This window comes from Dipodomys merriami, unplaced genomic scaffold (assembly GCF_024711535.1).
Source record: "Dipodomys merriami isolate MVZ:Mamm:240054 unplaced genomic scaffold, mDipMer1.0.p SCAF_12, whole genome shotgun sequence".
Lineage (NCBI taxonomy): Eukaryota > Metazoa > Chordata > Mammalia > Rodentia > Heteromyidae > Dipodomys > Dipodomys merriami.
In genome coordinates this window covers 33,678,048-33,692,752 of record NW_027202493.1, presented here as the reverse complement: position 1 = coordinate 33,692,752, position 14,705 = coordinate 33,678,048, and the positions used below count along the sequence as shown (strand labels likewise).

The following is a 14,705-nucleotide window of genomic DNA, read 5'->3' as shown; positions in this document are numbered from 1 at the left end:
CACTTTTGACTATACATCCAAAATAACTGATAGTGTGTTCATCACCTTACTTATTTAACTGTAACCCTTCTGTACATCACCTTTATAATAACAAATGATTTTTCTAATATCTTGACTTATTCTCATAGCCACATTTATGACGCCCTTGGTCACAGAAACCAGGAAATCAAAGCAACCTAAGAGTCTATGCATGGTCTTGAATGCACAAACAAATGTGTATGTCCAACGTAGTTGTGTCTAAAATAGAATTTACTCAGTCTTCAAAAAAAGAGGAAATCCTAGTGGATGCCACAACATAGATGAACCTTTAGGCCATTATGCTAAGGGAAATAAGCCAGTCACAAAACAACAGTTAGTGCATGATTGCATTTACAAGACTCAAATTCACAGGAAGTAGAATGCAGTTGTCAGAGTCTCAAGAAGGGAGCCACAGAGTGCTTCTTTAAGGGCTGCAGAGTTTTGGTTTCCAAGGCAACAAAGTTCAGATTAGTTGTATAACTATCTACTGAACCGTACTTTCAAAATGGTTTAGCTGGGCTCCATTAGTTCATACCTGTAATCCTAGCTAGTCAGGAAGCTGAGACTAATTAAATGGTAAATATGGTAAATTTCATTTTTAGTCAAAATTAAAAACATATAACATAATGTTAAGGAAATGAACCCCAAGACAGGGACACAAGCATTTTTTGCATGATATTGTTTTTAACATATTTATAATGCAATATGTGATATTTTTGTTTCTTTTTTATGTTCTTCCCCCACAGTATAACCCCTGTTTTCACTGTATTTTATTCCAGTGCCCTGCATCTTGTATATACAATTTTTTAATTTGGGGAGGGGAAGGGAAATAACAAAATGCTGAAATAAGGATACAGGATGACCCATTGTAACGATGAGATGTACAAGACACTATGTAGAAAATGAACTTTACAACTTTGGAGGGCAGGGAGCAGTTGGGGAGGTGGGGAGGAGAGGGATGACAGGGGAAAACAAAGGAGGAGGTAACAATGCTCGATAGGAAATGTACTCATTACCTTATTCATGTAATTGTAACCCCTCTGTACAGTATTTTTACAATAAAATTATAAAAAGAAATAGAAACTTAAAATATTTTGAGTATATAAAACACCATAGCAATTGGAATAATGTACCTAAAATATACAGCATGTAAGAGACACTTTACATAGTGTTTCTAGACCATGAAGCATGATTCTTACTGTGTTCAAGGGCAGGGAAGCTGGAGTCTAAATGTCAACAAGAATTCCAATATGGAATCATTCTATTTATGATATTTTAACCTTAGGAAGGTGTGAAAGGGAGATAGTATTTTTATCTTTTCTTGGTCTAGCAATAGGCTGTATGTTGCTTTCTTCTCATGCTGAGCACCAACCAAACCATAGCTATGTTGGTTCAGTAGTCAGAAACAAAACAAAACAAAACAAAAAAAACCCAAAAAACCTTGTACACACAATTGTGAAACCAAAAGACTACAGGCCCCTATGGCCCACAGAATTTGGCACATGCTCCTGGCTGCCTGCCTGCTTTGACAATTTTATATAGACCATGAATGATGTTATAAAATATCCAAATGGCCCTTGGCAGAAAAAACGTTCTTCAACTCTTTACATTGCTGAGATATGATTTTTCAGAAGGGTAGGTATTTTACACAGAGGTTGACTCACCATCATTTTGATTGATGGTAGGCTTATCAGCTAGTAGTATGAAGACTATCTGTGTTACCTTTGGCTCCAGTGTCTTAATTTACATAGTGATGTCATTGTGCATCATATAGAGAAAATATAATAATAAATAAATCCAGAAATGTATAATATTGATGTTATCTACTTTATAAAGTTGTTTGCTCTTATTTTAATATTGTTATTAATTCCTGAATAAAGAGGAGCCTATCAATACTTTGTAACGTTGTTAGTACTTAATTGATTTGATGTTTTGAGCAAACACATTTAAACCATGATCCTACTCCCTTGCCACAAAGAATGAAATTGAGCACTATAAAGACAGAAAAACAGACAACTGTGTGTGTGTGTGTGTGTGTGTGTATATATATATATATATAATGTCATAACATTTATGCATTTAACTTCCTTTTTTATTTTTTATTGTGAAAATACTGTACAGAGGGGTTAGAATTACATGAGCAAGGTAATGAGTACATTTCTTATCAAGCATTGTTGCCTCCTCCTTTGATTCCCTTATCATCTCTTCCCATTCCCCATTCCCCCTTGTTTCAACATAACATCTTGTACATCTCATTGTTGTAATGGGTCCACCTGTATCCCTATTTAAATGATTTGTTTTTTACCTTTCCCTCCACAAATTATACCAACATCAAATACAGTGAAAACAGGTTATACCGTTGGGGAGGGACATACAAAGCAACAAAGAAATCATCTTATAAATATGTGAGAAACAATAGCAAGAAAAAAACATTTGAGTCCTTATCTTGGGGTTCATTTTGCTTAACATCAACTTATCTGACCATTTCTGCTTGACTCAGACATATACTAGTTATTGCAAATAAGGGAAACCATGGAACCTTTGTTTCTTTGGGCCTGGCTTACTTCACTTAATATAATTTTTCCAAGTCTTTCCATTTCCTAACAAATGGGGCAATGTCATTCTTTCTGATGGAGGCATAGAATTCCATTGTGTATATATACGACATTTTCTTGATCCATTCATCTACTGAGGGACATCTGGGTTGGTTCCATATCTTAGCTATGGTAAATAATTTATGCATTTAACTTCATTGAAAGGTATTTGATCATAGTAACATTCATTAATTTAAGTACAATGTTCTGATTATTTAATTTTTATTTTCATTTAAAAATTTTTTAATTATCTTCAAGTAGTTGTACAAAGAAGTTAATATTTAACAAAATTTATGAATACAATGCTTCTGGATGAATATCACCTCTTTCAACATCCTTACCCATCCCTTCCATATTTATCCATTCCTCACCTTTCCTCATTTTCCTCCCTTCAATCTGCCATATTTCAGGTAATACATTTGCATAACACCCAATGTATTTTCTTATAAATTTATAACCTAAATCTGGCTTCCACATATAAGGGAAAACATAAACATTTCGTCTCTCTGGGCCTCACTTCCTTTAACGTATTTTTTTCTGAGCCTTTGCAATTCTTTACAAAAGGTACAATGTCATTCTTTCTAATGGATGAAAAAATATGTGGTGTATATATATATATATATATCACATTTATATATATATATATATATATCACATTTTCTTGATCCATTTGCACATTGAGGGGCATCTGGGCTGACTCCATACCTTGGCTATGGTGAATATTGCTGTAATGAACATGGTTGTAGTTAGCTTTACTGTAAAATTACAGTTACTTTATGAATTTTGAGCCTAAACTTTATCATTGTGTTTTCATGATTATTTTATCTATTTATATCCTTTTGTTTATATTTAATGATGTATATTTGAAAGTGTTATAATTATGCAAACGTTTTTATAACACACTGATATTTTATGTTAAAATAATTATCACAGGGAGTCAGAGCTTTTGGAAAATAAAATATGACAAAATACGATAACCATTATAAAATTTATCTGGAAATATTAAAAAACATAATTTATTTATTTTACTGTGACCTCAGAAAACATAGACCAAGATGTGGTATTTTGTTAATGAGATATCTAGGTGACTATCACAGAATGATAAAATATAATAGTTATCCATTTTTCTCCCCTGGTGGCAGCTACAACCAGCTAGTTTCTACTATTTTTCTTTTCCCATTAGTGAGTACATTTTCTAGTCTCCTTTCTAGCTAGATGTAGCCATGTAACTTAACTCAGGGCTGTGGGATAGAGGTAGAAGACCACAGGACCACAGGACAAACATCTTATACCAGCTAACTCTCTTGTAAACCTATCTGGCCAGGTAGAAAATGTTCATTTACAGACACCTACCCTGAGGAAGTAACTCCAAAGTTCCAGGATTAAATACACGCTTTTTGATGGTTACATGGTTGGGAAATAAAGTTGTATCTTAATTATGGCAGTTTGATTCAAAGTCTCTCTCTTTTTTTATTAGCATACCCTACCTCTGACAAGTGTCTAGGTAATGATAAGTGAGGAAGAATCAAATAAATAAACCCAGATAGCCTGTGGATTATCTTGACTCGGCCACATAACCATTCATTGAAGTACAGTAGTTGAAGAGGGAAGATATTTGTGAATCATATTGTTTCTCAGACAGTGAAAAATAGTATCTAAAGACTTTAGAGCAACAGAATTATGTGGTCAAAGTGAAACTATGGGCCAAATGTTGGGAGGATTAGTAGAGAGAATGCCAGCATCCATACTGGCTGATCCTAAAATTGAACCTGACACTAGAAGCATAGTGTTTTCATCTGCGGGGGGGGGGGGTGGGGGGTGGTGAGCATATTGGAACTTCAGTGCAGCTAAACAGTTTACTACTTGAAACTTGATGTTTTACAATTATTGAACTTTATTTAAATTGCCCAATAGGGCTTGAGGTGGTCAGAAATGGAATTTTCAATAAAAGACATCCTCTAAGAGGCTTTACTTAAGACCTCTGCACTGGGAATGCACATTGAATTTAGTGTTTCTCCCTTTAATGCCTTTTCTAATGGTCACTGTAAGCCAGATGTTGTGTTAATGCTAAGCAAATTCAAGGACTTGGAAGGGGGGAAGATGATAACCTACAGCTTTAGGAAGTTTATATTCTAATCAGGTATCTGAATTGACAAAACAAGAGACTTAAAAAGAGTAGAAGTGATGAAGATATCTTCATAAATGTGAAAAGACACATAAGTAAGTAACCTAAGAAGCTTGCAGAGTTGGGTACTGTTTATAGAAGATTCAAAGACCAGCTCTAAAAGTAAGTACATAAAATAAAATTGTGACCCAGAACATGAAATCATGAAAACTGAAATGGAATAAGAACATAAAATGTCACGCTGAGTCAGAATCATAAGATCTAAAAGCCTCTAAACCAGGAGTCTTACTGTAAGAAGGAAATAAATGCTGCATGACTATACACCATGTTCCTTTTCCATGTCTAGTTGAAAAGCTTAACTATATAGTCCCAAGCGAGACAACTTCCAATAAGAAGTGGAAAAGCACAATGTGACCAACTATGGAACAACAAACCAAGTAATTTTCTCAAGTTATGTGATGCAGAAAACCTAATCATGAGGGGAAAGAAAGACTAACACCTTCAAAAATCATTTTTGGTGAATTGTAGGATTATAATTTAACAGGTTTTGTGTAATATGTTCAATACGGACATATAAAACTTAACATAGTATATATATGTACCTATTGATGCCTGATGTTCAGATTCTTTTACCATACTTACTTGAAGATACATACACATACACAAAGTACCTTTATAATACTTCTACATTTATATGTAGATCTATATATGCATAATATACTCATGGCATAAACTCAGAGAGAATAGTATCTTTCTTAATTTACTTAGTTATACGTTTTTAATAAGAAGGTAGAAGAATTAGAGAACTGAAAGTAGTAAATTCTTCCTATTATTTTTATTAGGGTGATCTATTGGAAACTGACTAAAGGTTACCATCAATTTAGACTTCCTGGGGGAATTGATTAAAGCCCTACCAGCTCCCGAAATGAGTAGGTCAGTGAACATTCACTGGCAACCTTCCATCATCATAGGCTACTTTGCCTGACAATGGTGGTGACAGGTGTAAGATACAGAGATTATGGAGAAAGCACCACAACCGTGGCTCAGGTGATCAGGACATTGCCCTTGCATTCCACAAGGACTAAATTGTTCTTACTCTAGATAATTACTGGTCCCAGAATCTTCAAAGACTGTCCAAAAGTTCCCATCAGAAGCCATGTGTTCATCTCATCATGAAAATTTCATATGAATTTGGACAATGACTATAAAGCCACTGAGTATTATTCCAATGAGTAATCACTCCAATGAATAGGATTAGGTGCTAGAACCCTTAGCCATTCAGACATGAGAGTATGTACTGTATGCAAAAGCTCTTCAGGAGTAAACTCATTATCCACAATCATCTAAAGAGCAAACGAAAGAAAGGAAAACACTCATGGACATGTATTGACTTACATGTAATGAATTCTTTTTTTTTTTTTTTTTGTCCGGTTGTGGGGCCTGAACTCTGGGCCTGGGCGCTGTCCCTCAGCTCTTCAGCTCAAGGCTAGTGCCCTACCACTTGAGCCACAGCGCCACTTCCGGCTTTTTTCTTTTTGCTTATGTGGTGCTGAGGAATCGAACCTAGGGCCTCAGGCATGCAAAGCAAGCGCTCTACCACTGAGCCACCTTCCCAGCCCACAAATGTAATGAATTCTTAAAGAAAACCTGTGTTCTTGGCCATGATAAAATACAAGTAGAGACAGGATTGTTGCTTAGTGTTACCATACATGCTTAGTATGTCCAAGTTTAATTTGTGATGGCACATGTGTGCACATATGTACACACATATATAAACATCATAGTTGTGAACAACATTCCATAGTGAGAAATGCTAAAAAAAAAAAAAAAAAAAAAAAAAGCACAGAGCAATAGTTGACCACTAACTTAGTCTGCATTACTAATTATCTTTAGTTCTGTTTTTGATTCATACTGTTGAAAATAAAACTAATAAAGCCCTGATCCCAACTATTGAGGGAGCACACAGGAGCCCTACTGTGGATTAGGAATACAGTAAGCATGCTTCCTTACTTTAAAAACAAAATCTCAAACACTAAAAAGCAACCAAGAGAACACTCCATCACATTTATCCTTTGTATGAATCAGAGGCGTTGCAATGGCTTGTAAAACAATTACATACTTTCCTTGAGGAAACAAAGAGTTTTAGTTACATTCTAATAACAACAGATTTGATCAGCGCTAAGGTCCCAACTTACCTTGGAACCCACTAAGATCTCAGGAAAGACCCTTTCCACTGGCCACTATCAAATAATCTGTACATCACAGAACTCACATATTTTTTTTTCCTATTTTATTTTTATTGACATTTTAACCTCAGAAATTGGTATGGCAGGGCACGGGACTAAACATGTCATTATATGATGCTGATAGCTAAAAGATTTTTTTTGAGCAGTGCCTTGAAACGTAAATGAATCTTGCTTACTATTAGGATGAAGGAAGTACTCAGTTTCTCAACTCCTGTGCTCAGGCCTGCAAAGAGAAGGTTCCAGGCTGCAGCCTAATTGTCACGAGTGTGCTGTTTAGAACTCAGATTAAAAAAATAATAATTCTAAGGAAAAGAAAAAGAAGCTCAGAGAGCTGGGAATTCGACTTTGACCCTGCACTTAGGTCCTTTACCATTTGAGCCTCACTCTCAGACTTTTTTGTATCTATTTATTTTCGATTAGATGTTGTACTTTTGCCTGAGCTGGGGTCAAATGGTGATACTTTCACCTGTTAGTGGCTTGGATTATAAGTGTACCTCACCCTCACCGTGTCCATCCTCATATCTGCTCTTTTAAAAAGTCCTTATCTTTGAAGTACCACAGCTATATTCTCCAATTAGTAACATTTTCCAGAAAACCTCTCAAATCCTTAAGCAAGTAGCGAGGTTACAATTTTAAAGTTAAGCCTACTTATTAGTGTTTATAAAGTGTCTAAAGTGAATAAGGATCATGTAAGGAGACACAATTGATTAAATGTATTGCATCATGTCAAAAAGCTTCTGGATATGAAAGGGTAGAATTAGCTAAACAGACACCTACAAAAGGCAAGAAGATCTTTGCTAGATATGCCTCTAACAAGAAGAGCTTAACAACTTAACCTTAAAGATTCAATAACCCAGTTAATAAAGTAACTAAATGGAGACTTCACAGAAGTGAAAATGTCCAATAAATATACGAGGAAATGGTTAGCATTTCTGGCTATATAGGCAATGCAAATGAAAACAACATTTACTGTTGTCACATTCAATGAAATTCCGTCTCACTCAAGTTAGAATAGCCATCATCAAGAATATAAACAATAACAAATATTGGAGAGGATGTGGGAGAAATAGGAACCCTAATAAATATTGGTAGGAATGTAAACTAGTGCAACAACTATGGAAATCGGTATGGAGGTTTTTAAAACACTAAACATAGTTATCACAGAAATACCACCCTTGGGGATTTTTCTGCAAGAGTGGATGCCACTTGACAAATGAATAGAGAAAGCAGATGCTTTCAATGTATATCCTATAGGAAAATTGAGGGGAGTTGGGAGGGATAGGGGGAAAATGATGGAAGAAGAGATATTAAGTAGGATTTATTTTACTTAAAAACAGATATGGTCAATGGTAATCTTTTTGTACAATTACTTAATGACAATAAAAATACAATTTAAGTAAAAACTGTGGCAGAATACAACAAATGTACTTGAGCACCCATGTTTAGCATAGCACAGTTCACAATAGTCAAGTTATGGAAATGAATGAATGGATCAAAATGTGCATAAATAGATAGATAGATAGGTTGATTGACTGATTGATAAATAAATAGTATGTTATTTTAGGGAAATAGATGAACCTGGAAAAATTATACTAAGTGAAATAAGTCAGGCTCAGAGAGATAAAGGATGGGTATTCTTTCATGTTAGATCTTAAACATAAACATATATGAAAATTCATTCAGGGTCATGTTCATATATACATAGTAAAAAACTGACTAAAGTACAAGACAAACAGAACTGGATTTCTATACTGTAACCCCTTTGAACAATAAACAGACACTTTAACAAAATAAATACTAGGAAACCAAAACATCTGTTCTGAATGGGGTGAGAGTTAAGGTAAGGAGGATGAATAACTGGAGAGAGGAATGATGGGTAAATACAAGCATAACACTCAATGTTCATGTGGGAAAATGTAAGATGAAAACCTGACAGAATGGATAGGAATTAGAGTAATGGGGAATGGGAAGAGAATGATGGAAGGGCTAACAGAGATCAAGATGCAGTGTTCTTGTAACTTCACATGTTGAATTCAAATCTCTTTCCACAATTATTTCATGATATTAGATATATGACGTAAAAAAATCACTTGAGGAATGAATACAAGCACAAGATGTCTGGTAATCATTAAAGGTAACCAGTCCTTAAGGTTAAAACTGATTTTGGTAAACCAAATCTAATCTTGCACCTTTGAATGAAATGGCACAACATTTATTTCATTCTATGATTCATTGAATTTACCATGGACATAATCATTCCTTTTTGTTTTTTTCTTATATTTGTATTCTCCTTCCAACATATATTGTATTTGAGGATTTTAATTGATCATTTCTGTCATTCTTAATCAATGTATATACTTCAGTGAAATCAATAATAAAGTGTATAATGATATTACATCAGAAGTTACCAATTAATGTATTGTTTTCCCAATTCTATGTTCATTTAGGTTTATTTGAACATATAAAATATAAATGTTCAAAATATAAAATATCTATGAGATATCTGAATGATATCAAAATGATCCTGATAACAAATCCTCCAAACACATATATAAGAATGGCATGAAGGAATCTTTTATGCCATGTTCTTGGAGAATGTATTGATTCTCTCCAAATCCTCCCACTGAGAAATCTTCTTTACTTAGTTTTGTCATTCTCCAACAGTTCTAAACAAAAAATAGCATGCAAGTAATGTATATGTTAAAAATGTCACATTGTTGAAAGGGACTTGAGTTATTTTATTTTAATTTTTAAATATTAAATTTATTTTTCAGGCAGGAGATTGAATCTAGGGCCTGGTTTATCCTAAGCACTTGCTCTACCACTGAGCTATACTCCCAACCTTGTTTTATTTTCAAATCATATAATTATGCCCTAAATGCCATATGTTAGTTCTGTCTAGTACTTTTTTTCTGCTTATGTGGTGCTGAGAAATTGAACCCAGGCCCCATGCATGCAAGGCAAGCGCTCTACCACTGAGCCACCTTCCCAGCCCCAGTATATTTATTTTTTAATCTATTAACTACTTTGAATCTTTAAACTTCAACTTCCTGGAATATAATAATAAAAAGTAGATCTCAGATCTTAAAAGTGCTTGTTTTCATTGTTTCCTTGATCTATATTGAGGAAAATGAGAAAAAGAACTATCAAGGGAATGGTTTCGGTATTTCTCTTCTCACACATAATTTTTCTATCCATGCCTCTCATTCCTAACGCTTTATTATAAGGAAAACATATTTACATATTTATGCTGATATGGAAATAGATGATTTATGTCATATAATTATTCATAAATTACATTTCTAAGTAATAGTCAATGTAGTCTTCAATTATAATTTAAAAGAAGGCCTATTTCAAGTATGAATGAATGCATAATAAAATATTTTCAATTTCAGAAAATAATCCTTTACAAGAAAGTAAGGATTAGTTCCATTAGTTTTTTCACTGATACATCCTAAGGCTTTTTAACGCTTTTTAAAAAAATGATACTTATATTTTTTATGAGAGAAGCAGTAAAGTTCTTTCATTAAGTGATTTCTACAAGAAGAGCTTCAGGTGCAATTTCCCTTTGCTTTCTTATAAGCCAAGTGTAAAGTCTGTTATTTTAGGCACAAATGCTCATGCAAAACATTCATAGGTAGATTCATGTAGTACAGTCTTATTTCAAGTAATGCGTTACAACCATGTGCTTCCAGCTAAAAATGAGCTAAAAAAACAACATCCTGAAAGCTACAAAATAAAGAGTAGGATAAAGATCGGCAAATAGGGAAAGTAAAGCAATGTGTTGGATGGTCTGAGTAAGAAGTCTGAATTATGACCTGAGAGGTCACACTCAGCCCACAGCCCATTGTGTTAGTAAGGAGCAACAGGTGGATAAAAAGGAACAGTATGGTAGTGGTATTCTTCCCCATGCCTGCCAGATGGCATATCTACAAAGACCGAATCGTCTGGCCACAGAGCCAATTATCAAACCTGATGGAAGTTTTTTTTTTTCAAATAAGTCATTACATTTTATCTATTTCATATGCTTCAAGGTCGGCATTGGCTTAAAAGATCTTAATAAATCATTTGTTTACACTTCCAGGCAGTTTTTGATGAACTTTGCTACTGAGATGATGCAAAAGTACCTGAAAAATATTAAGCTGATAAAATAGTCTACTCTCTATAGAAGTTAGCCGCATGATTTCTAGAATACTTGGTTGAAATCAAATATGTTTGCATATTGTCCAAGTATCAGCTGATCACTTTTCAATAATTCAACAAAGCAATTAAAAAATTCAGACAACACTAAGATATTAATTATTAAAAACTTACTTTAGAGAGGAAAGTCTAACACACACGACACACACACATATATTTAAGATCTCTAAGTAGTCATTAAATAATGTCAAAAGGAGAAGCATGGCTCAAATACTAATTTTTCCATATCTTTCCTAAGTAATGGCATGGTCAACAGAAATTCTCTCCAAGTACCATTCACGTGTTTGCTGACTTTTGGTTGCCTTAACATGACCATAAATAAATAGGCCAAAGGTTTGCTTCTATGAATACTCATTTTGCAGTAAAAAGCTGTTGAAGCTGTTTATGAGGCATGTAAGACCAAGTCCTCTATTAACTATTACTATTAACAGCTCTTTTTTTCTGCTCATGTCTCATTCCAAAGTGGTAAAAAGCTCCAGTCTATATTTACAATAAAATTACCTTTGCTTAAGAATCCCTCTAAGGGATCTGGCTTGCTAGCTCCTTCATAAAGGGTTGGTGGGAAAAGGGAGGTTCAAATACAAGGTGTGTGGGGGGAACAAGATGAAAAAGTAGCCCAGGCTGCCATTTATCTCCCCGAGTCGTGACAGGCTGAGCTCATGAAGGAACTTAGCTCGTCCATACCTAGTGCACTGCAGATGGACTCCTAACAGATTCTCTCAAATGTCACTGCAAGGTTTGGCACTGTATCTGTGCGGGTTTTTCAGGGTGGACCATGGAGGTCTCCCCTCGGAACCACCAAGTTGAATGCAGGCAGATGAACGGGGCTCTGGACACAGGCAGCTCCTAGCCTGAGTCCAATGCGATGAGAGGGGAAAAATAAACAGGACTCCCAGAGCCTGGCCACTGGCTGCAAGTCTCCAGAAACCGGTTCCCCAGAACGCCTTTTTAAGAAACTCCGAAGGGATTCTACGTGTTAACTCTTTCACTGCGGGCACCTGCATGCGCCCCCCCCCCACCTTTACCCCTCTCCGCATTTCTGACAGCCCTGATTCTTTTTATTTATTTATTTTTAAAAGCGAGAACACGTAATCCAAGGCATTGCTAGACACGTTCTGGGCTCAAGTTAAGGCTGAACTGCTCCTCGGATGGGTCGTTTTATGTAATCGGGAGCGGGTTGGTTCCGCCTGGGCGGAGAGGCACAGCCCCGCAGCCGACGTCTACCTCTCCCCGCTCGCGTCCCCAGCCCTCCTCTCTCCAATTCCTTAATGGAGCACCCGGAACCTGATCGATCGTCGTTACTTTTAGAACCAGGCAACGCGCAAAAGCACGTCGTCTGCGTGCGCCAGGGCCAGAAACACCCTCCAAAAGTTGAGAAGGCAGAAAGCCTGAACTTTGCAAACCTGGAAGCGGGGTGGGGTGGGAGCGGGGGAGGACCGGGGAGACTGTGGGGGCTCGGCAAGGGGTACGGGGTGGAGGCAGAGCAGGAACTGGTGTGACCTAACTCCTGCGCATCCAGCCAGCAAGTCCTGTCTTAGGCCAGTCAGGAATTGGGGTAGTGGGGTGGGGTGGGGTACGACAGTAGAACTGCTAAGTTCTCCCATGGCGGGGCTCATCAGCCCCCTCCCCAAATTCCTCTTTTCTAGGAGCACCGAGCCCACACTCCCCACCCACCCGTGACCGCGGTGCTGGGTGATACCCGCCTGGGAGCAGACACCCCCACACACCCCCCAGCGCGCGCGGAGCAGAGGGAAGGCGGGGGACGGACACGGCTGCGCAGCACTTACGTCTCGGAATTTGTTCCACTGTCCGACTTCCTTGTCATACTGAGAGATGGTGGTGAGCCATTGTTGATCATCCAGAAAATTACCACCGTCCGACCGCCCCCCGGCCGCGGCCAGCGCCACGGCCGCCGCCAGCGCCTGACCGCACCAAGCCGCGACACACACACACACCACGGCCGACACCTTGAACATCTGCGAGCGAGACACAGCCAGGGGGGCAGGGCAGAGTCAAAGAAGGGGGTACCGAGGTCGGGAGGGATGGGGGTCCCCCTGGAAAGCATGCATCCGCAACACCGGGGCAGACCGGGGAGACAGGCTGGCACGCCAGCGGGGAGGTGGGGGGAATCCTATCCTTGCAGGCTAGATCCCCCCCTGCGCCCCCCAAACCCAGGGACCCAAGGGAGAAAGAAGGGGTGCAAAAGAGGGAGCCCCCGCCGCAGTAGCCGCACCCCCCCCCGCCCCGCAGCAGGCACAAAGCCGCCTTCCTGGCCCCGCACCTTGTTGTGCGCCCGCGCGGCCGGGATCGCAGCTCCTGCCTGGCAACGCAGCCCGGCTGTGCCAACGCGCGGCTCGCGGGCGCTGCTGCGGCTCGCGCCGCCGTCTCAGCCGTCCACTCAGCGCCCCGCGCCCCGCGCTCCCCGCATCCCGCCTCCCCTCCCCCGCCCGCCTGCTCCTCCCCCCTCCTCCTCCGCCCGGCGCTCAGATCACCAGCCCTCCCGGACTCCCCTCGGCTCACCCCGCCCTCCCTCTCCTCCCTCCCAGCCCACCTCCACCCTCCCAGCCTCCCCCCCGCAGAATTCAAAGCCGCAGTGGGCAGGGACGCGGTGGATGCCTGACTGGAGCCGAGCCCGAGAGGATGGGGTAGCTGCTCGCCCAGGATCACCTCCCCCTTCTCTCCCCCCTTCTCTCTCTGCTACCCCCCCAAAGAAAGGGGTTCTCACGTTCGCCTGCTCCCTCTTTCAGCTCTTGGGGTTCACACAGAGTCTGTGATCCCTCCGGGTTCTCTGGGGGTGCTACAGTTTCAGGGTGATCAGGCCAGGCAGACGTGGGGAATGGGAGCTGGAGAAAACTTTATGCCTCACCAAGGAGGAATGACCTGGACTTCTATCCCTTAAACCCGGACTCGGCTCCTGCCCAGAAGCAAGGCTCTTCCTGGGGTCCTGGAAAAGCGTTCAAGTCGAGAGAATAGACTTCTGCTGTTCGTGCACAGCATCAACTTTGAGGTGACAGGGCTGAAGTTTCTCGCTCTTTATTTTCTCCTTCTTCTTTAGAGACAGAATCATTACCAGGCAGGGTGTTTACATACACCTCAGTCTCACACACTTAGCATAGTCTTCTTAACAAAATGTCCTTGGCCTCTCTGTTGTATGTTCTAGGGACCTAAATCATACACTTCAATAAATAAGTCAATAAAGCTACGATGTCTCGCTCTTGCAAAATAAGATGGAAAACTTGAAGCCCTAAAAATTATTTTTGCTCTTCAATACTACAGCTGTTCTTCATGACCAAATATTTGACTGTTTATAGTTCTTTCTGCATATTGGAAATACACTGGAAGGCCATTAGATTACAAAGATTTCTGTATACCTTGCAGATAGATCTAGGCTACAGATTTATGAAAGCTAAAAGACTACAATCATGGTATGTATCTTTAATAGAATTATTAATAGGTCACCAAAATTACATGTCAAAGCTATGACCTTTAAAAAATGCCTTGTAGCTTGCAAAACTTTAAAGG

At 38.8% G+C, this 14,705-nt stretch overlaps 1 protein-coding gene across 1 annotated transcript in view; it reads right to left on the bottom strand.

Annotated features, from left to right (window-relative positions):
- The window catches only part of Spock3 (SPARC (osteonectin), cwcv and kazal like domains proteoglycan 3), a 248,324-nt gene extending 234,751 nt beyond the window's left edge, over positions 1 to 13,573 (bottom strand). The window contains exons 1-2 of the mRNA XM_070016519.1: positions 13,465 to 13,573; positions 12,971 to 13,159 (exon numbers count right to left, since the gene is read on the bottom strand). Coding sequence (XP_069872620.1) covers positions 12,971 to 13,159 — 189 coding nt within the window. The 5' untranslated portion in view covers positions 13,465 to 13,573. The remainder of the gene's footprint in view (positions 1 to 12,970; positions 13,160 to 13,464) is intronic.
- Positions 13,574 to 14,705: the final 1,132 nt, after the last annotated feature.